Source organism: Rhamphochromis longiceps, linkage group LG20 (genome assembly GCF_057381845.1).
Source record: "Rhamphochromis longiceps isolate RC_006_pf linkage group LG20, R_longiceps_female_GT1.1, whole genome shotgun sequence".
Taxonomy (NCBI): domain Eukaryota; kingdom Metazoa; phylum Chordata; class Actinopteri; order Cichliformes; family Cichlidae; genus Rhamphochromis; species Rhamphochromis longiceps.
The window spans coordinates 5,772,799-5,796,875 of record NC_140576.1 but is presented as its reverse complement, the minus strand read 5'-3'; the positions used below and the strand labels follow the sequence as shown (position 1 = coordinate 5,796,875).

The 24,077-nt window shown below is 39.1% G+C and overlaps 1 protein-coding gene across 1 annotated transcript in view; it reads right to left on the bottom strand.

Moving 5' to 3' along the window:
- The window catches only part of cntn3a.1 (contactin 3a, tandem duplicate 1), a 91,773-nt gene extending 68,533 nt beyond the window's left edge, over positions 1-23,240 (bottom strand). Inside the window, exons 1-2 of the mRNA XM_085393419.1 lie at positions 22,711-23,240; positions 12,825-12,968 (exon numbers count right to left, since the gene is read on the bottom strand). Coding sequence (XP_085249545.1) covers positions 12,825-12,879 — 55 coding nt within the window. The 5' untranslated portion in view covers positions 12,880-12,968; positions 22,711-23,240. The remainder of the gene's footprint in view (positions 1-12,824; positions 12,969-22,710) is intronic.
- Between the last annotated feature and the right edge of the window lie 837 nt (positions 23,241-24,077).

The following is a 24,077-nucleotide window of genomic DNA, read 5'->3' as shown; positions in this document are numbered from 1 at the left end:
CCCTGTACTCTAAGCAGGTACAGAGGATGGCTTTATCAATCCTTAATAATGGTTCCCATCCTCTAAGGGGTGAATTTCAGCTTCTTCCCTCAGGACGGAGGTTTCTATTTCCGAGATGCAGGACAAAGCGTTATAAAAATAGCTTTGTCCCCGTTGCTGTCACTGAATTAAATAAGAACTGTTTTTGATTCGAAATATTAAAGTATGTGTCACAGTGAGTTTTATATATTTACTAGGTATGTGTGTTTTTAAAGGGATGTCAAATGCTGTCATTTTTCTGTAAAGCAAATTTACCTTGCCTTTAGGTATAAATAAAGTTACCTTACCTTACCTTACCTTACCAGTTATGACAAAGAAATCCCTGAAAATAAATGACTGGGGAAAACAATCATTTTCATTCATTCTTTCAAATAAAAACTAATTTGATGATAATTTAAGAAAATAAGTACAATTGCATCTTTGCTGCTACACAAGGTAACAAACATAAGCTGTTTACATTCATGCACAGGAATGCTGACATGCTGTGACGCAAAAAGTAAAGTCAATGTCTGCTCACAGCAGTTCTCCAAGCTACTGTTTTTCTTCCATCGCAGATATATATTACTGGTAATGTATTTATAAGATGCATGTAAAAAGAGGGAGGGTTGATGTGATCCAGTTATCAGGGAGTCATACAGCTTAGCCTCACTAAAGTTTTATTCCAGGGTGATGCAAAGGAGGCTTCAACTGACTGTCAAGCTGTGGGCTCAGGAGAAGCAGCAGCCATGGAACAGTGGGCTCTTTTACACTGTGGGAAGTTTTGTGAGGAGTGCTACAACTATATCCACCCTGGGAAACTTGTGAGTGGCATGAGGTATTGCTGACACTGATATGACCCCACTCTAGGGCTGTGCGATATGACCAAAATCTCATATCCCGATATAACAATTCTATTGCCCTGATAACGATATAAATCACAAAAATTTAACATTTTCTGTAAATTCTGTGAATCTCGGGCAGCTCGACTTGCGTGAAGTGTTTCCAGCTGGGCGTCATGTAGCTGGAGTCGAGTGTTTTAACCGATGCATGAAACTATACATTTTTAGACATAAGTTGTAAAGACGTGCTGCGGGGAAAAGCCTGTTCTAACGTTTGAGTCTAAGGTTTATTTTTTAGCACCTGGCGGCTCTTTTTTTACTTCTCATCTGTAAATAATCTGCTCTTTCATGTGATTCAGTTTATTTTGAAAAAGTCTCAACAGGATCTTGAGCTTTATTGTGAAAGGTTTATGTGGAACATAAACAAGCGGACACGCGATGGTGTTACCGTCGTTGTTGCTAATGACAACGCATAAGTAGTGTGGTTATATAAAATATAAGAGAATAAGAGAAAGAGAGAACTTTAGGAAATTAATATAGCCACTACAGTGACCATCAAAAAGATGAAAAAATATTGCTGTAAACAGTTTATTTTGCGACACCACGAAACAGACGATAGCATAAATGAAACGATAGATGTTTTTATATCGTCATCCGATATATATTGTTATATCGAACAGCCCTACCCCACTCCTTGTGTAACCAAAGTGGTACAAAGTCAGGTACATTTCCAATGGATGATAGATTGTCAGGTTTTTAACTTCTCTCTCTTCATGATGGTGACTAAGGATATGCTCTGACTCCAAGTATTCAACAGGCTCCTGGGCCAAGGATCGCTTTTATGTTCCTGACCTAAGATCGTGACCTTTGGGTTCAAATTGATTTTATTCCATAATGTTGCGGGTACCAGCTTTCCAAAGGGAGTTTACAGTAAAGACGCTGCTTTTTTTCCAGGTAGTATAGGAAGCTGATTAGGATAGGGTACTTTCCATTGGAGGCTTGCTGAGCACATCCAGCTGGGAGAAGACCCCAGAGTATGACCCACAGAACATTTAGGGTTCCCGAAACAAAGCTAGAAACAGGTGTTTGGGGGAAAAACTAATCTCAAATTCAATACTAGCTGACAGCAAATGAATTCCTCCAGCTTACCTCAGCATGAATAAATAGGCATATGGGGAGTCAGCTGTGGGGGAGGTATCGGCCGTTTGTGAGGCCCCAAATCCATTAGTTTCAGCTCAGGGTTTTATGCATCAAATAAAAAAAAAATGAAAAAAAGCCAATCTTGCTTTTTAAGGCATCTTCCCCGCTGTCCAGGCCGATAAGGTACATCTTTAAGGTCTGTCATTTAGGAACAGCAAATGCTACTCAGTTTGGTTCAGGTTATTTCAAGCACAGTATGAGTTTGATCAAATCTTATTCAAAGGCTTGAAAAATGTGGTAGTCTTTTTTTTAATTCATGAAAAACCGAAATATTGAACTATAAAGAATAAAACAATTAGAAACTTCACTAGAAAAGAGAGGGAAAATTAACACAGTCTTGTGATTCAAGTGCTACAAACTTACAGAGAAATACTGCAAATACATAAAAAGAAAAACAGGAGTTAACAGAGCTAATAAAAAAATGTGCCAGCCAATACTGCTGTGACTATCAGCTGGGGTGTGCTGTGCTGTGCTGCATTTTCACTTACACTGTCTTTGTAAGAGAAATGTGACATGAATGTTCCAACCATGTCACCACATCTTCTAGCAAATCAAAGCTACTGCATCTCAAATGCAATATCACCAATTGCACCAAGTGTTTCCAGAGCTGTGTACACTGGGGAAACAGAATTGATTAGGTCCAAGCCCATATACGGGAGTAACAAATTAAAGTTATTTCTTTGTTGTTCTCTGTTGTATATTGAATGTCTACATAAAGACAGGTATATATTGTTTTGAGAAGGATATTTTCATCTAGTTTAATCAAGTTTCCTCCTGTACATGAGTAAGAAGGTCATTTGTCAACCATCAGATGTCAAGATATAGTAATAGGGATATTTATTATAAATGTGTAGAATGTTTTTAACCACAGCCACGAATGCCTGACCATTTTTGGTTTTAATTTTCGTCAATGTAGTATAGATTTCTTTCTTTCTCTACAGACTAAAAACCTAATATACAGTGATAACCCATATGGAAAAGATATATATAAATCTTATAAAGTTTGTATCTGTCTTGTGTGAAAACAGGTATAAGATCCCTTGAAGAATTATATAATGAAACTTGTATGTTTTGGAAACTTACTAAAACAATATATGAAAGTAATGACAAAGTGGCCACTTTCATGAGTAAATCATATACGTTTTTACTATTTCTTTTCTATATAGGAATATAGTGTGAAATCTGTGTAAAATATTGTATTTGTCTTGTTTATGATTGCATACGCTCTAATTAAACTACGCTATATGAGTCAGTGTTCTCCTCCACAGGTTCTCCTCAAGGGTGCGTCCTATCGCCCTTATTATTCACTCTCTATACAAATATGTGTCAGAGCAGACATGAAAACAGGGCCATCATTAAATATGCAGATGACTCTGTTATTGTCAGCTTACTGAAAGAGGGTGAAACTAACCACGGTCCAGTCATTGATGACTTTGTTCAGTGGTGTGAGGAGTCTTATCTCCAGCTGAACATATCTAAAACAAAAGACATGGTTGTTGATTTTAGGAAACAACAAAATGGGCAAGCAGTCACTTTAATTAAAGGTCAGAAAATAGAGCAAGTACAATCATATAAATATCTTGGGACCATAATAAATGAAAAACTGAACTTTGATCAAAATTGCAAATCAGTTTGTAAAAAGGGTCACCAGCACCTTTATTGCCTTAGGAAACTTGTTCATTTCCACATTGACCAAAAAATTTTAACTTTGTTTTATCGTTCTTTTATTGAGTCTGTTTTATCCTTTTGTTTGGTGGCATGGTTTGGTCAGACCTCTGTCACAGAGAAAAACTCTCTAAATCAGATAGTGAGATGGTCCAGTCGTCTGATAGGTGAGCCACAGTCTTGTTTAGCCTCCCTGTACTCTAAGCAGGTACAGAGGATGGCTTTATCAATCCTTAATAATGGTTCCCATCCTCTAAGGGGTGAATTTCAGCTTCTTCCCTCAGGACGGAGGTTTCTATTTCCGAGATGCAGGACAAAGCGTTATAAAAATAGCTTTGTCCCCGTTGCTGTCACTGAATTAAATAAGAACTGTTTTTGATTCGAAATATTAAAGTATGTGTCACAGTGAGTTTTATATATTTACTAGGTATGTGTGTTTTTAAAGGGATGTCAAATGCTGTCATTTTTCTGTAAAGCAAATTTACCTTGCCTTTAGGTATAAATAAAGTTACCTTACCTTACCTTACCTTACCAGTTATGACAAAGAAATCCCTGAAAATAAATGACTGGGGAAAACAATCATTTTCATTCATTCTTTCAAATAAAAACTAATTTGATGATAATTTAAGAAAATAAGTACAATTGCATCTTTGCTGCTACACAAGGTAACAAACATAAGCTGTTTACATTCATGCACAGGAATGCTGACATGCTGTGACGCAAAAAGTAAAGTCAATGTCTGCTCACAGCAGTTCTCCAAGCTACTGTTTTTCTTCCATCGCAGATATATATTACTGGTAATGTATTTATAAGATGCATGTAAAAAGAGGGAGGGTTGATGTGATCCAGTTATCAGGGAGTCATACAGCTTAGCCTCACTAAAGTTTTATTCCAGGGTGATGCAAAGGAGGCTTCAACTGACTGTCAAGCTGTGGGCTCAGGAGAAGCAGCAGCCATGGAACAGTGGGCTCTTTTACACTGTGGGAAGTTTTGTGAGGAGTGCTACAACTATATCCACCCTGGGAAACTTGTGAGTGGCATGAGGTATTGCTGACACTGATATGACCCCACTCTAGGGCTGTGCGATATGACCAAAATCTCATATCCCGATATAACAATTCTATCGCCCTGATAACGATATAAATCACAAAAATTTAACATTTTCTGTAAATTCTGTGAATCTCGGGCAGCTCGACTTGCGTGAAGTGTTTCCAGCTGGGCGTCATGTAGCTGGAGTCGAGTGTTTTAACCGATGCATGAAACTATACATTTTTAGACATAAGTTGTAAAGACGTGCTGCGGGGAAAAGCCTGTTCTAACGTTTGAGTCTAAGGTTTATTTTTTAGCACCTGGCGGCTCTTTTTTTACTTCTCATCTGTAAATAATCTGCTCTTTCATGTGATTCAGTTTATTTTGAAAAAGTCTCAACAGGATCTTGAGCTTTATTGTGAAAGGTTTATGTGGAACATAAACAAGCGGACACGCGATGGTGTTACCGTCGTTGTTGCTAATGACAACGCATAAGTAGTGTGGTTATATAAAATATAAGAGAATAAGAGAAAGAGAGAACTTTAGGAAATTAATATAGCCACTACAGTGACCATCAAAAAGATGAAAAAATATTGCTGTAAACAGTTTATTTTGCGACACCACGAAACAGACGATAGCATAAATGAAACGATAGATGTTTTTATATCGTCATCCGATATATATTGTTATATCGAACAGCCCTACCCCACTCCTTGTGTAACCAAAGTGGTACAAAGTCAGGTACATTTCCAATGGATGATAGATTGTCAGGTTTTTAACTTCTCTCTCTTCATGATGGTGACTAAGGATATGCTCTGACTTCAAGTATTCAACAGGCTCCTGGGCCAAGGATCGCTTTTATGTTCCTGACCTAAGATCGTGACCTTTGGGTTCAAATTGATTTTATTCCATAATGTTGCGGGTACCAGCTTTCCAAAGGGAGTTTACAGTAAAGACGCTGCTTTTTTTCCAGGTAGTATAGGAAGCTGATTAGGATAGGGTACTTTCCATTGGAGGCTTGCTGAGCACATCCAGCTGGGAGAAGACCCCAGAGTATGACCCACAGAACATTTAGGGTTCCCGAAACAAAGCTAGAAACAGGTGTTTGGGGGATTCTTTGAATACCCTGTTAAGTCTCTTGCTGCTGTGACTTGAAAATGAATGGATGGATAGATTCTCAAAATTGTTATTTATTATTCTTGATGGGAGGAATATTCACAGGGAGGAACAGTCCACATCTTTACATATCTGTATAGAAAACTTCAAAGACACTCTGAGATCTTGCTTGAGGATTCCTAAAGGCTTTGCCATGTACTGATGAATCAGTGAGTGAGTCAATATTTGAAACTCCACTCACGTCTTAGATTCATACATGAGGGTACAAAGGAAAGTGAAAGATGTTCCATTACTTTGTATTAGACTGCTAGCTAAAAGTTTCATTTTCACTTGCGTCACTAAGCCATTTGGAGTCAGTAAAATGTGTATTTTAAAACATGTTTTCAATTTAGAGTAATAGCTGGCTGTAACGAAAAACAAAATTCAGGTTTATCTTAAAAAATCTTAAAGAACCCAATCTACACTAAAAAGTTTTGTTGGGAATACAAATCCATATTTCAGTCAAACATTTTCATTATGTGAGCTTTTGTTGACTGCCACTATCCTATTGGCAAATAAAATGGCAATTGCAAACACACTGGCTGTTGTTTAATTTTTGTATCAGATCAGTTTTGCACTTGTCATTTGTTGCTAAATGCAGTAAAGAGCAGTATTTACAGCACTTGGAGCAATCAGTATTGTTATCTTAATTTTACCAGTCGTCCTCTGCTTGTTGTGTCAAGAGAAGGGGCTTTGCACACTTGTCAAAGTGCACAGTGAAACAAAGAGCTTAGGAAAAATCCCAGCAAAGACTCCCATGAAACAAATGCATATAAACGAGGTAAGCAACATTAATGTGTGTGTGTGTGTGTGTGTGTGTGTGTGTGTGTGTGTGTGTGTGTGTGTGTGTGTGTGTGTGTGTGTGTGTGTGTGTGTGTGTGTGTGTGTGTGTTTCTTATTTTCCCTTTTGTTTTTTCTTAATAAAAGTTTTTTTTTCCCTTCTACTTAGCTTAGCTATGCAGCAAGCAGAGCAAATGGATCCCCCGTTACACAATTAGGGGAGCGCAGTTTTGCTAAAAATCATAAATATGTTTATAATGATATGCTTTGAAAAGTAAACATATCAATATGCAGTCTGCAAAATCCTGATTATATTTAAGCAACCTGTGTCGGGCATTAGTTTACTATTCTCAACTATGAAAAACAAGTAATAAAACTGATTTTTGGGTGAGCCTTTAAGTTGGTGCACTGAAACCTGTTTGGTGTTTGTATACCACATCATGCTTTGGCTGTCAAACAGGGATTATAAACAGCTAAAACTCTGATTTTAGCATGGCTGAAATGCCCAAATGATCTGTGAGCCCAAATTAGCCAACTTTATCAACTAACCTGCTGATCAGAGAGTATTTGTCTGTGGTTACTCTTATATCAGGTAGGACTCCAAGATGCCCCAAGGTAATTATGTGTTCATTCAAACCTGGTCCCTCAATTTGAAACACAATCCCTCATAACTGTTGTTTTCACTGGTTTCTTACAGGTTTCCACAACATATAAACTAAAGAAAATCGTGTGCAAGCCTCAGTGACACCACTGCTTTGCCAAGCTACTGGCTGTGCATTTTGGCTGTGACAATAAAAGTCAAAATATATGACTTCTTAAAAGGTGAAGACACCCAATTTTATACGTAAGGCAGATTCTTCCAATGTTATTTCTCAGTTATTGTGAAGAGAAAAAACAAACAAACATTTGATTGCTGGTTAAACCTTTCAGCTTAATGGGATTATGTGTTTTTGTATCCAGCTTTGCTAAAATTGTTCTCCTTCAATGCCGACTATAGATGTTTCTAGGATTGTACTCCTGCCAATTATTTTTAGGCAGATGCTTGTAAATTTGTAGAACTTTGAATAAAGTGTTCAAATTAATATTTTGCATCAATAGAAGATCATTTTTGGCAAGCTGCTATCCACAGCAAATGACAAAAGACACACGAGTATTTTTTTTCCCTAATGACCAGATTGCTGTACACTACCCCTTTGATTCATTTGAATATTTCAGAATTTCGTTTTTAATTAAGCAGAAATTCAATCTTTTCCTTCAAGGCTTTACGTGTAATGACTTACTTCATAATAAAAATGGAATTTCTCAATAAAACATGAGTAATAAATTTTTATGATGCTCCACTGACTGTTTTAAGACAGTATGGCAGAACCACAGAGTCACATAAAAACCTTTGACCCAGTGTTTGAAGTTGCTTGCTGTGTTAAGTAGTGATACAACAATCCAGCTTCATCAGGTGTAATCTTTGGCTTTGGGTATCTGTCAACGCTGAGTATCAATATGATACAAGGGGACAAAGTAAGGCATAAACCATAAAAACGATCATTTTGACTATTAATTACATATTATTTAACATAGTACATGGATAATTTTACATGTGATTTATTTGAACTTCAAATAAAAGCAATTTTAAATTAAAGCTGAAAGCAGAGAGGGCCGTCGCATTGCGGTGGAGTCGAGCCCTGCCCAACATCTCCTATGCCCACTAGGTGACAATGGAGAATACCATTTACCAACATGTCACACTGATGCATGCCATTTGTGGAATCACCAGTTAAACGTTCATCTAGATCGAATGATGATCATAACCTACTGTGCATTTCCACTTCACACTAGCTGGTGTCCTAACTATTGCTGAGAAATGGCATATCAATGTGTTCAGGGCTCGATTCTCATCCTGCCTGTGAAGTTTGGGAGACATTGGACAATGTGCCTTTGAGTTACAGCAGTTTAGTAGTTCATGGCGGCCATGACCACACCATTTTACAAAACCCCAAAAGCTTCACAATTTAACATGACCAAGGTCTTCAGGTTCCGCACAATATCATGTTGATCTGATGAAATCTCTAGGGGGACTTCTTCGTGAAAGATTGAGGCCTTAAAATGGCGAAAAATGTCGCCAAATTTGCTAATTAAATTTTAAATACATGATTTCCTGTTAAGTTTAGTATGTGGTTCCAATAGACTAATTTTTACGTCTTCATTTCTTACATAAGGCTGCCAAATTTGAAAGCGACCATAAAACATGAAAGCCTTCATCACATTGGAGGTCTGTGCCAAGATTCATGAGTTTTAGAGCTTTCCAAGTCCTTCAAAACCTATGTCCTATTTCATGGTGATTTACATGGCAACCACGGTGCGCCGTTCAATGAAACCTCACGGTTTTCACACTGAAGCATCATAAAGGTTCACTGTTTTTTTTGGTGGAGGGGCTCAATCTAAGTGGAGCAGTAAGTGCTCCCACTAGGTGGCACTCTAACCACTGCTGGCAATGGTCATATGAATCTGTTCAGGGTGGGACTCATGCCTGTGAAGTTTGGGGGAGATTGGCCAACATTTCTTTCAGTTCTAGCAATTTTGTGCTTCATGGTAAAACATCAAAATTCACCATGCCGCCAGGGCCACGCCTTTCGACGAAGGCTCACAGTTTTGAATGTAACCTAAGACCAACTCATTAAGGCTTTCCTGGACAAATTTGAGGCTGTTGGGATCATCCGCCTTGAAACATTACCCCAAAGTGTAAAACATGACATTTCCTGTTCCCACTAGGTGATGCTGTGAACACTGTAAAATATTGCAGTTGAAATGTCTTCAGGAGCAGAGCCGCAAACCTGAGAAGCTTGGTCCAGATTGGACAATGCATGTGGGAATATGAACAAATTAAAATATCATGGCAAATTATCGAAATTCGCTATGGTGCCACGTGGTGAAAATTGAAAAGCAGTTTAATGTGGCCCAGGTCTGTAGTTTAGTCTGACCGAATATGAAGTTGAAGTTGATCCCTAGGAGGAGTTCACAAAAGTACAATGCCTGGAAATTGCAAAAATTTCCATTTTCAATTCAAAATGTTGGACTTCGTGTTGGGTTTGGATCATGGGGTCTCCATGGACTCTTTCGTCCATCTTGGCATGTTACATACATGCAATAAATTTCGTTCATTCAGCTCAAACTGTGTGTCTGTAGTACTTCAACATAACCTGCATAGGTGGAGTGCTAGAGCCATTCTGAAACGCCCAAGTCCAAAGGGCAAGGCAAACTGAAAGAAAACTAACATTAACCTAAACTGGGAGAAATAAACAAACAACATGAAAAACCTGGACATGAAACCTAGAAACATGGCGTGAACAACAGATGACCTGACAAAGAATGAGCAGAAACACACAGACTAAATACACACAAGGGTGATTAGGGGAAGTGGAAACACATGGGGAAACAGCAGACACTAGTCTGACATAACCAGACAAAGGAAGCAAAGCTGACTACACTGACATAGGACACAGACCTTCAAAATAAAACAGGAAACATGAGACGCAGACAAGACAATATAAACTTTGACAACAGAAGAGGGAAACAGGGAGAGGGAAACTTAAACACAGGGGTAGAAAACACAAAGAGAAACTAATAAACAAAACTAATAAACAAATGAACTTAGCTAGCCTAAAGAACTTAAACATAACATCCAAATAAACTAAAACTCAAAACGCTGGGTCAACAGACCCAGGAACGTGACAGAGCAGATGCAACAAATTACAAAAAAACTGTGGAAAAAACAGGTGGACATGGTGGAGGACATAGTGTACGCTGTATGGGTATTTTTGACCTAAAAGACCATTCCACAGGAGCAACTGACATTCTGTGTTGGTCCCTGCTAGCTTCCCCCACCTCAGATGTCAGACCAGAAGCTGAGGCAACATGCTCGTGCTCCTCATGAAATCTGCACAGTAATCACACAGAGAGCGATGCAGAGCGGACAGCCTACCAATAGCTCAGCGGCACCACACCAAAAGTCCACTCCGTGATCCAGAGACAGAGGCAGCTGCAAATATAACTCATCCTTTAACAGGGTCACCTGTGGAAACCTTTTACAGCGTTAACTTCTTTCTCTTAAGGAAAATTGTGCAATGAACATGTAATGAAAACCATCTGATTGATTAATTAAACAAAAATAAATACAATTTAAAAATATATATTATTCACATGTTAGAGCTCAGTGTGAGAGTCATTAGGTTAATGCAGGCCGCTGCCATTCATGATCATGCTAGTTCCTCATTTCCTTACTCCTAATCTCACTGCGCTCACTTGACCAAAGTTTGGCATCAAGTCAAAAACCTGTCAGTACTGCAGGTGTGAAATACCCTCAACTGCTGACCCCGTCCCTATGATATGATAGCTCTGCCTTTAGCAACCACATGCAGTGCTTGTGGTTTTACTTAGCATAGCTTCGTAAACACTGAAATCCTAGAATTCAGTTTAGCCCCATAGACGATGCAAATGTGTTTTCTGAGGATCAGACCAATCCAAATATTGGACTGGTGTATCCCTAGTATGAAGGTTAGCTGCATCTATGTGGGCAAACTGCATCATGATTGCTCTCTTGCTCTCTGTCTTACTCACTCACTCCTGCATATAGTGCACACCCATGCAACCGGACATTGAAACCTTCAGAGAGCAATAGGGGGAGAGGCGGTTAACTTCAGATAAACTCACTATGGGAATAACTTCCCCTTGGCCCTACTGCTCTCCCACACAGCCAATGCTTACTCTTAAAAAGAACACAGAGTCTGGATAAATAACCTACCAAGTACTGTCTCTACCAAGTATTTCAAGTCTGCATGCTGAAAGAATGATCATGTCTTCTGTAGAACACAGAGGCTTTGGAGGTCTGTACTTACATTGCACCATGCTTTTCTATCGTAAGCAGAACAATGTAATGTAACTCCACACTGAATATTAATGCTCAGTTACTCTGTGTTACCAACTGTGAATGTCAGGCTCAGGACTGAAGCAAGGGGCGTGCAACACAATGCTTTTCAGAAACGATTTGCCCTCTGCTCCTTTGTTAAGCGTTAAATTGCTTTGAATAGCAACGTCTGAATGTGGGTTCTGCAGCTCGTGATTGCAAGAGCAAATTTTGTGACTGCGCAGACTGCAGCCCTAAATTGTCTCCTGTAGGCAGTTTGTCTGACATCAAAACTCTTCCAGGGTTTCCATCGATGTCAAAGACACTGTCTTGTCTGTATATTTAAGAGAATGCCTAAGTAGGCCATAATATGCAGTCCAGAATTGTGGTATAGATTGTAATCCCATAGCAAGTCACAGCTCCCCGAGGAAAGCCTCATTAGACGTCCACTGATGTGTATTGGAATTAGTGATAAGTGGTGCTAATTGCCATGTAGGCAATTTTAGGTGCCGACATGCCGTCGCGCTTTTGAAAAAGAAAAAAACAAAAGACCCACGTGTGCACGTAAATTCACACAGTGACAGTCACAAACACATGCACGCACACTAATTATTTTAGGTCCCAGCTGTGAGGAGGGGCTGCTGATTTTGAGCAAGGCAACATGAAAGATTACTCATTCCTCAAGATACTGTGCTCATGCAACAAAGCCCTTATTCATCTTGCTCTCAGTTTCAAACTCTGACATTCTGCAGAGAGCTACCATTTGACCCCGAAAAATTTGTAAGGGAGGAAAATTAGGTTTCTCATTAAAAGCAAGATCACAAAGCAAGATTCCAGTACTACGACCGGCGCGATCTCATTTAGGTAACAATTGAGACGCTATTTAAAATGAATGACTGCACGCTCAACTGATAGAAAGAGGCTGCCTTTCAGAGATGGAAACCTGGCTGATTGTTTTTTGCAACAGGATGCAATGCCTGGGAAAAAACAAAAGAAAAAGAGAAAGAGAGAAATAGTTGCTATGCACAACTGAGAGATTGTCGATTTTCTTGCCTTGAGCTGCCAATGAAAGGAACAGCAACATGAACATTTCCTAACATTTGTAAAATTGTTCAAAGCTTTGGGCACTCTTTTCCTTAAAAAAATCTTTTATTTTTCTCTTTTAATTTTAAGAGCCATCTGTTCTGAATTCAACATAGACCATAGGCATCAAGACAAGAATACACATTTGGGAGGCTTACCTGCCAGGCGTTCCACCAATGACAGCAGCACTATAAGTTTCCATAGCAACTTCATTTTAATGGTCTCAGGTCAATAAAAGCTCACTTCCAATCACAGGTGTGTAGAATCACAGCTTTGTCCTTTCCAGCACTTTCACTGTTGTTCTGTCAAAAAAAAAAGAAGAAGAAAGAAAGCAAAGGGGTGGAAACCATTAAACATTCAAAATCTCTAATCTCGATTCAAAACAGTTGGATGGATTTCATGAGAACCATTACTGTCCATGTTTGTGACATATAAAACAAGAAGTTAATGTTAACATGTAGAAAACGTATTTTAGGTAACAGGTAATATTTGGCAGGTGCTTTTTGTTTTAGCTGCAGATCTTGTGGTGCACAAAAGGCTTCCACTGTTGCAGAGTTTGCTTAAGTGTGCTCAACGTTTCATAATAGGGATCATGGCTGCGAGAGAAACATAAAGGGATTGCTCACTTGTGCTCAAACTTACTGAGACAAAACAAAAAGCACGCTGGTTGTCAGACACATCCCTAGCACGTAATAAAGTAGCGTCCTGGCTCCTGGATTCTGCCTGAACGAGGGGGATTATGTACGTCTGACACAAAGTGCTGACTGTACACAGTACAAAAACATTTTCAGTCCCCCTGGGAGACTTGCAATTGATTTTCTCAAAGGCTAAACTGTAATTTATCTCTCCTTCTTACTTAAATGAAGTCCCAAACAAGTTGTGATATGAGAATAAGTCGCACTCCTCCCGTCACTGATAAACAATGATGCAGCCTGTTTATTTGTTTAAATACACATACATCCCTAACATGGTGATAGCCAAGATCCTTTCTGATAAAGCAGCAGATAAATGTTTGCGTACGTGAGGCTGCGTATGGAGTGAAAAAGGATGAAGGGGGGAAATTAGCCATTGCCTTTGTTCAAACCGACTCTCCCTGGAACATTTAACTGACTGATGGTAAAGCTTCCTCTGACTCCAAACCATAAGCATGCTGAAATAAATGAGAGGGGGGGAATTAATAAGAACATACAGTGTAGTCTATCAGGAGCCGCGTGCCAAAAAAGCAGAGACAACTGAACGATTACGCTTTCTCAGTTATATGCGCGCCTTCTATCCTTGCGCCGCTGAAAAGCATGATAGAGCATACTGATGCTTATGTGAATATATCAACTGCGTCCCTGACACATTTGCCTACACTATTCCTCCTTCTGCATGTACCTAACCATTAAAGGCAACACCCTTCCCCTATAAATCTCATTATGGAGACTGGGTTTAGAGAGTCATCTTAGTTCCAACTTATCCCGCAGTTATTACGATGCAAATGTCAGGAGTAAATGTTGGCTTTCATTAATAAAACAGAGACACTTCAAATCCCTCCAAGGGCTCCTGGATATTTTTGGAATGTGCCTCCTTTGAGTGAATAATTGTGAGAAATGTGCTGATTAAATTACTCAACATTATGTCTTTAATTGAAAAAATAGGAGTCTTTAAAAATTCCAGCCGCACACTTGCGCATTGCTACTTCAATGTCCGGGCGACATCTAATGTAACGTGCATGTGTACAGTTTTAATTTGACTACTAAAGTAAATGTGTGTGTCACCACGGGCTGCAGATTGAACTGTCACTGCAATTTGACACTCACATTTCGACAAACACTTCATGTTTTTTTAAAAAATGTTCAAGTAATTGTTTTGTCAGCCATTAAACGTTTTACAGTCTGGTCATCTAAAATTAATTTATCCTGCCCTAACAGCAACACAACTGAACATGACCGGAATGTGTGAACTACTGAGAGGCCCCATTCAAAAAAGCTACTATCTGCTGGCCTCTAACACCAATCTTTTGATCTCTATTAGGCTGCAAGCCTCGAGACACGAGACATCAGACAACAGGGTTAGTGGAGGGACAAAAGAAAGCCTTTTGATCCAAAGAAGCTCAGCACTAAGATGATGTCTAGGGGAGTTGAGTCGTGGCCAGCATTTGACTTCCTATTCAGTGCAAATTGATTAGCCTCGTGGCCTTAAGTGGTAGCGACAAGGCCAATGACTTACTTTCATCACAAATTGATTCTCTCATTTGTTTGCTTTATCAGATGAAAGTTAATGATAAGGAAGGCTTTCAAACTTTGCCTTTCAAGTTTCAACCTCTTTCATGTTGTTGGAAAAAAAGCCCGTGTTTGAAAAATGGATTATGATCAAGGCCTGGAATGACAGTCCTGGCCTAAACATTTCCTGACCCAATTTGCACAAACTCAACAACACTTAAATGGAACGCAGCCGCAAAGTCAGCCTCTCACTGCACATATGCAGATGAAAGTAAAGGAGAATAAAACAGGTGCAGTGCATGTAATGAAGAACACACATTTGTATGGTTTCTTTCTTTTTGACTAATGCCTTAACCAGTTTTTCAGTACAAATCCAATCAGAATATTTGAAATGGTTTGCATACTCATTTGCCACAATAACCTTATACCAGTACCAGCTGGGGGACCCTGTTATTTCTTCTCTCAAGCAGTGAGATGACACGCAAACACTCACTAACAGCGCTGTCTTCTTCTTGTCACTCGTCAAGTTATTAGCCTGAAGCTTTCAGGTCGGCTGACAAGAGCTCATCCAACCAAATCGTCCATGTTACTTTGATAAAGAGAAAACCCTGCAAAGTTTTGAAGCTTTGAGACTGAAAATATCTGAATTGACATATTTTGCTGTTTGGTCTAAATTTGTTCTACACAGCTTTGAAGGCTCAAGAGACTAGAGTAGCAGCCGCGTTCAAACCAAGCTGGACGGTTTGCCATCAAATGGAAAACGATACACAACAGGAACTGTTACGGCTCAGGACATGAGGCTGATTAACAGTTTTACTCAAAATTATTGTACTGCGATCCAGAATTGAGTCTGCATTATTATATTTTTGGTAATATATACAAATATGAGCCAGAATATGTTGAGTTTGTTGTTATGACTGAAATAAAATAACTATGTGGAAATTCTTTAATATACAACACTGGATTTTGTAAATTATTTAATTTAAGCTAAAAGAGTAAGGCTCTACATTTAATTAATCTGCAATGTGGCAGATTTAGTTAAATACAGACAAAAAGCTTCTTTTTTTCTGTAACCAATCAACCAACTTAGGCATGACTTCACCAAGATTTTCTTTAGTCAGCTACATCACTGTATATCATAGCAAGGCAATTGAAAGTGGTTGCTGGGTGGGAGACAACCTTTCTCCAATCATTGTGTGACTAAGACAACACATTGCAATCAATCCGCACTAATGAGCATAATTCATCAACGACTTGGCTCAGCTATCTGCCAGCTGGTTGTATTTCCCTACGTTAAAGCAATGTTGCTGAGCACCTATGTTATCATACAGTTAAACTGCCAGCTTACAGCAACTATGTCACTATTTGTGGAGGAATTTCTGAATCTCTGTTTTATTTAACTATGAGCTTCTGGTTGGACTCTTAATGTAAGTAGTTGGTGTGATTCTTGCCATATATAGACAGCAACAGATTTGTGTCTTTTACTTATTTATCACAGTTAATTGTCATATTATGACAAGCGGATTGCAATAATTGCCAACTTGACCCCTGAAACTGATAGCAGACTGAGTACCTTATTGCTGTGGTAGCACCATCTTAAAGAACCAAAATCACTTTGAAGATGGCAACTGACTGCAAGTGGGCAAAGTCCAGATCCCTGTCTTCAAGGCAACCATTTCAAAGACAGTTAGCAAGTTCATTACACATGGCCACAATAATTTTAATGAGCTCCAACCATCGTTTTCCTTAGTGTGTCTCTGGCATATGGTATGTCAAACCAGCAGTCTTATCAGCAGCCAAATGCTCAAGCATCCACCCACCCAGTGAACTTGTCTGTTTTAAAACCCAAGGAAACGGAATTTATTTGCGCATATAAGACGGGAAAAATCAGCTAATACCCACATTTAAGAAGCTACGCCCATCAAATATTTGCCATCTTTGCTTAAAAATTTACTTCAGTGACTAAATCGCGCTTGTTTGGTTTCTGTCAATCAGCTAATGAGTTAAACTTGAAATCTTCTCTGACTTAAAGGAGCTTATGAGAGAACAGCAGAAAGAACTTTGAATGCAAAACCGAGTGTTTCGTTTTACTTTTGAGGATACGCAGCTGCTTCCAGGGAAGCTTCAGATTTGTAGAGACAAAGCACTCCTCCAAATTTCAGCGTTGTCAAAGTGACACCACTCATCCTCTTGTTCTCTGACAGCACCAGCTGGAGCTTATAAACCATAGACTACAGTTCAGTAAACCGCACACTTTGACAGTGATGGCAACTGATTCGACCCTCTCCCCTACACCCGATCTTTCAGCTGTCATCAGTTTTTAGGGCTTAAAAATATATTAATAGAAGGTTACTCTGGGTCCCTTTGTGGTTGGAGAGTCCAGATGAAGATAAAATTCACACTAAGAAGCAAGAGCATCCCCCACACACACGCACATGCACTCCCTCCAGCCCCTCCCGGCCCCCAAGCTCTGAATCATGAATGAGGCCAGACTCCCACACTCTGCAGGAATGAGACAAGACCAGGAGGAATGGCATACAATGCTGCATCTTTAATCACCTGAGCTGTGGCTTCACTTAATCTGCAGACACCAGCTCGATCAGTGTTTTCCTTGCACGTGTGGCTCATCTCACAGCTCCGAGTGCCTCCGGTCATTCAAAATTTATTTTGTGGTGATGCTCAACTTGAGACTGGTAGTAGTAGCAAATGTGAAATTATTTCTATGTCCTGCATTCTTGGATTCACCACACACAAATCAAAGTTTAACAAGCACCTCCCAGACAAGTGCCACTAATAATGGAGTAGATAGTAGTGCGGTGAATAAGTCTTTGGCCCCTTCTTGATTTCTTTTTGCATATTTGTTACATTTAAGTGCCTCACATTATCCAGCAAGTTTTAATATTGGACAAAGATAACCCAAGTAAATACAAAATGCAGTTTTAAAATGATAATTCAATTTATTAGAGAAAAAAAAAGCTGTCCAAACCTACCTGGCTCTATGTGAAATAGTAAATGCCTCCAAAACCTTCTACCTGGTTGTGCCACCCTTGGCAGCAAGAACTGCAATAAAGCTTTTATGATAACTGGCAGTGTGTATTTCACATCTCTGTGGAGGAATTTTGGCCCACTCTTCTTTGTTATAATTCAGCCACATCAGAGGGTTTTCAAGCATGAATGGCCTGTTCAAGGCCATGCCAAAGCATTTCAACTAGGTTGAAGTCCAGACTTTGACTCTGCCACTCCAAAACCTTCATTTTTTTTTTTTTTTTTTTTTTGGTTTTGTTTTTTAGTCATCCAGAGGTGGACTTGCTGGTGTACTTCGGATCATTGTCCTGCTGCATAATCCAAATAAGCTTGACCTTTAGGGCAAAAACTGATGGCCGGACATTCTCCTTCAGGATTTTCTGGTAGAGAGCAGAATTCATGGTACCATCAAGTCATCCAGATCCTGAAGCAACAAAGCAGCCAGGCCATCACACTACCACCACTATAAATGGCTGTTACTATGATGTTCTTATTATATAATGATGATGTGTTAGTTTTACACCAGGTGTAAGGGGACTCAAACCTTCTTGTCTCATTAGTCCAGAGAATATTTACCCAACAGTCTCGAGGTTATCAGGATTTTTTGTGTTCTTTTTGGTCAGCAATGTTTGTTTTCCTTGGAATTCTCCCATGAATTCCATATTTCCAATTTTTTCTGATTATTGAGTCACGACTTTAACTGAGGCAAGTATGGCTGCAGTTCTTTAGATGTTGTTCTGGGTTCTTTTGTGACCTCCTGGATGAGTCATGTAATACTAAATTTTTGGTAGGCTGGCTACTGCTGGGAAGGCTCACTACTTTTTCTCTAGTTTTCTTCATGTGTGAGTAATGGCTAGAAATGGCTCTGTAACCTTTTCCTAGCTGACAGACGTCGGTGACTTCGTGTGTTGATGTGTCACTTTTTTTTTAGATCTTTTAACCTACTTATTAATGAAAAGATTATTTCAAAACTGCATTTAGCTTTTTCACAGGTTCCTTTTGTCAAGTATTAAATATACTTTTTCACTGCACTACATGTATTTTAGATGTTTTTTTACTTTATTTTTATAAAGGTATGTAGATATTGACTATGCTTTGTTTTCATTGTCACTATGGGTTTTGCTAAATTTTAACATGGTGCCATATCTGTATTTGTAGCCCCTTGCACAATTTAAATGTGACTGTACTTCTCACTGTATTAATTATTGTACTACGTATAAGAATTCAACACAAGTGCAATGTTGACGAAGCACAGAAGAATCTATTTGCATATGATGAGTAACAACAAAACTTTCTTTAGCTAAAGATTTTATGTATGCCCAAATATTTTTTTCCGTCTTTCCCACAAATGGCACACCGCAGGAGGCAAAGGAAGTGCCAGTGTATTCCCCAGCCAAGATTCTACCTCAAATAGTGGCACAAGACAAAGAGACTAATAGTGTTTTGATCTAAGCACACAAGCTGCAGGCGTGACATAACACATGCCAGCTTTTTCATTTCTCCAGACCGCACCAGGGGCGCTCCACTAACGCGCTCATTCCAATCTCCCCTGTGACAAGAGCAACTGAGCATGTTGAAAGGTTCTCCCTGCTTGCATACATGCTCCAAGACCAGATTTTAGCATAATGAGCCAGTGTGTGGTAATAATTTAGAACCGAGAATAGAGCCATGCATCTAAATCCATTTCAACATTTTCTAAAAACCCTTAAAAACATTGCTGCTTACGTGGTTAAACCCATAGAAACAAATTCATTGAAAAAGTCTGAAATTAGTAAGATATATACATGGTTTTGGGAAACAGATATGTAGATAGATAATAAGTACTGATTATGTACTGTCTTTAATTTTACCTCATGTTTTTTTTAGATCTTAACGCCTTCTTGTGTTTTATAACCAGAGAGTCAAAATTTCATTGCCTCGAGCAAATGAACTCTACAAATCAACCTGCCTTGCCTTCTCTTACAAGTAATTTTAACACTCTATAAATGTTTTTAGGCACAAGCTGACAATCCCAGTGCACATGCTTTTACTAAATTACCAATTAAGGATGCCAATTAGGATAATAAAAGCCTCCCAATTAATAGTTCTTTAAATACACTAATTTAGCACTTGCTTGATCTCAGCTGTCATCATGGGAGGTAATTTTCTGCCCTTGATGGAGAAAAGGCAAACTGCTATTACTGCAAGGAAGACAGATCCTCTAAGACAGATTTTAAGTCTCCGTAAGGACCATTGTTTAAAGCATAGATAGATAGATAGATAGATAGATAGATAGATAGATAGATAGATAGATAGATAGATAGATAGATAGATAGATAGATAGATAGATAGATAGATAGATAGATAGATAGATAGATAGATAGATAGATAGATAGATAGATAGATAGATAGATAGATATTCACAAGCCAGTGGTCACACAACACTGTAATTGGTGCTGACTTGCCGTGACTGACTTAAGTTGACCTGACTACTGCCATGATGGCAGGTTTGCATGTCCATGATAGCGGTACCAACATGAAGTGCTCCCATCTGTACTTGTGACATTCTTGCAGCAGAACCCCGCCCTGCGGCTGTTTAGAAAGGACAATACCTGCCTGCCCACAGTGGGAATAGTGAAGGACTTTCAGGATCACAATCATATCCGGACGCTTCATTAGCCAGCAGTTAGTCCGGATACGTCTTTTATTGAAGATGCCTAGGACATTCTGGGTTGATGTGCTCAACAGTGGTAGCTTCGATGAATGACCACTGCACAGCTGCAGGATGCACTACTCCAGGAATGGAGACACTTGTGCAGTCCATGTGTGACCTGCATCACATCCAGAGGAGGCCAATTCCCCTTCTAAACATTTTACACATGCATATATTATAGTGTTGGTCTAGAAAATATCTTTAAAGCACAAACTTGCACTTTTTTTTATCAGTGTGGACATATATTTCCTTTTTTAATGATAAGCAATTATGTATTTATGTCAATAAACTACAATTGAAAAAACTTGCTTATTTACTTAATTAATTTTCTGAGCTTTCTCACAGTTCATGTCTAGCTCATTTTTGTCACAACCACAGATTGACAGAATTTTGTCTTTTTACAGATTTGTCATGTTTAAAACTAGTATATAAAATGTCATTTTAATGTGCTTGTTTGCTGCTTCATTGGGGTTCATAATGCAGAAAACTTTGCTTCCAGTTCTCAGAGCAACTGCGCCTTGTCAATGTAACTTCTCGTATACATGCAAGAATTCTGCGTTATTTCACTAAACTGAATACTGATGTATTACAGTTGTCATTATTAATATTCCTATAAGAAGAAATTCAAGCAGTCAGTTCTTTTGGTTTTGTTTTTTTACTTTTTAATGCAATAGGTAAGCATATTGTCCACACAGATTAGCTTATGCACTGCTGGTGTCCCACTTACTTATTGCATAGACAACTGAATAAAAGATGAAGACTAAAGAGTTTAGCTCTGCAGGTAAAATGTCCATAGTCTGCACTTCTTTGCATGTGAACTCAGAGACAAGTATGAACAGCAGAAACACAAAACTGAAACAGAATTTTAAAGAAACCAAGTGACTCATCCAAATAGATTTGCTTACTTGTTAAAGTAATAATAATAAAAAAAAAAGGCAACCCCTACTTGAACCAATCAGAATGCACATGCGGTACTTTTGTCTTTGCCAACTCAGACTCCTCTTTCCTCATCCAGACCAGGCTCAGCGGGGTACTATGAACTTCATGTTCACCCTCCTCCTTTTTCTGTCCCGGTGACATCATCAGAAACCTGTCCAGCCATAAGCCCACTTCCCCAAGGAGATGTGTAGTAACTCTACAATTCCAGTCACTTTAATACAAATGTTTAAAAAGGAGATACTGCACTTCCAGTTCGGTGGAAACAACAAAATCAACAAAACTATACCCAAACATGCAGTTGAATGTATGCCAACATGAAACAAAAACAGTATTGTGAAGCATCCCCTGAGGCATCCCTAAGAGAGGGGCAACACTAAACACTGACAAAGGGAAGAGTTAATAATCAAAACCACCTCTAATACATTTAATAGCAAAAGCACTGTAATTTACTTAATAGCAGAATCACAAGCAAAGAAGATCCATATGAAACATATGGACGCTTGATTTCACGAGATTAACTATTTCCAGCAGAGTCGGATGCTAAAGGACTTTAGACAATCCGAACCAATCAAGCGAGGAGCGCGGTGCAATCAAAGAAAAGGAGAGATGATGAGACTGGACTGATTCCAATCCCCTGGTGATCACTGACGGCAATGTGTTCTGCCAAAAGGTTTTAAATGAACGAGGAATGATGGTCTGGATTTGTGCCTCACAGAAAAAGCTGCACGGTATAAATGATGGCCATGGCCAATTAGGAGACGCAGAATGTGATTTTATCTGATGAGAAATGGCACCAGTCAGCTGGGATTTCAAAGCTGTTAGTTTTCTAACTCATGCATGGCAATAATGGCATGGACACAATGCCGTCACTTGTGCAATTGAGCGCTGAATGTCTAATATGTGGGTGTGAATGTGTGCTCCGTACTATTGATGGGATACTTCAAAAACAAATGCATATTATAAAATGAGCAAGGCAGTTTCTTTGACATCACGTTTCGGTAAATACCTAAAATATTCAGCTTTACTCCACTTTACTGTGGTTTATTTCAGAAGTGGAAGTTGTAGACCGGTGATAACAACAACCTCGTAGCACAGGCATAAGAAATAATCAGTACTGTATCGGGAATAGTGAATACTGCAGCTTCCGTAGAATACCGAATAAAGTAAATAAATGTATTTCCTTACCGGAATACATATCCTCTGGTGTTTGCTGTCGTTCATCCCTTCTCGTATATCCATGATACACCGCGCATCTCCTCACTCCTTCACCCAAGCAGGTCCCCAGATCGAGTAGACGACTACAGTTTAGTTGGTCTCTTCAAAGTGCGGGTGTTGCTCTCTCTAAATACACCCAAACTGCTTTCTTTCTCCTTTCTTGAGGCAGACTACCCTAAATGTAAGCGCTTACTCTTTTCATCGTCGGTCCCAGTGTTTTCAGCGTCTGAGTAATTACCAGCACCTCGGTCCTCCGCTCTCCTCACTGGTACATTAATGTAGGATATCCCGATGGTCCCGCATGCACCGCGGGCAGGCGGATTTAAACCAAGCCCTTAGCGGTGGTAGTTTGCGTAGTGAACGTTTTGAGGTTGAAATAATTGTTGTTGGGTAAATTCGTTTAAGGAACACAAAGAGTTCGCGAGCAGCTTAAAACTGGTTTTTGAATGCGCGAGTCCAGCTCGTCTACACGGTGAGGACTCCAACTGCCTGCGCGCGCGGCGCCGCTGGCACACGGGACATCAGAGGTGGATGCAGGAGGGTTTGGTCTGCGTTTTTTTCCAAGCTGCAGGTCTTCGACATTTCCTCAAAATGTCATGATCACCTATCCGGGTACAGCAGAACGGATCTGTATAAAGTAACTGTAGTTTTATTGTTTCTGGCTGATAAGGCAATAAGGCACGGGAGTTATGTATGCACACATTCATTTTATTTGGGGGGATAATGAGGATTGTCTAAAAAAATGTATTTCTTAAGCACCAAAATTGCTAATTACGCAGAATTGACCTGTAAGCTATTGCCGCAAATTCGTGGGCTAATGGTTTCATTCTGATGTTTAGTTGGTACTTATTATACATAATATGGGTCATATTTTCTAAAGTGATGCCATTTATTGTACGCAAAATCTTAAAATGGCTTTGAAGCCAATTTAAAAAAAAAAAAAGTTCAATTATGCAAATTACGTAAAAACTGATTTCATTGCTGAAAAGTTAATAGAATGAGCTAACATCCACAGTGCCACACTTTATAAGCTCACCTTAATGGAGTAAATTTCAGTATCAGTTCTGAGTATGTTTTTCCTGGTGGTACCACAAGCCAGTGTGTCTGCTATAAAGCGAGCTACAGATCTGCTCCATATACGTATCCCAGTAAGCCATAACATTTCTACTCTAAAACCTGCAAAATGTGATGACGCCATTGCTGATGAATCAGAATACCTGAAAACACCTGCGTGCATGTGAAGAGCACGCTTTTATGAGTGTGGAAATATTAAATTATTCTAATATATAATTATTTAATGTAAGTGGAGGCACGACTTGTAACCCTTTTTTTTTATT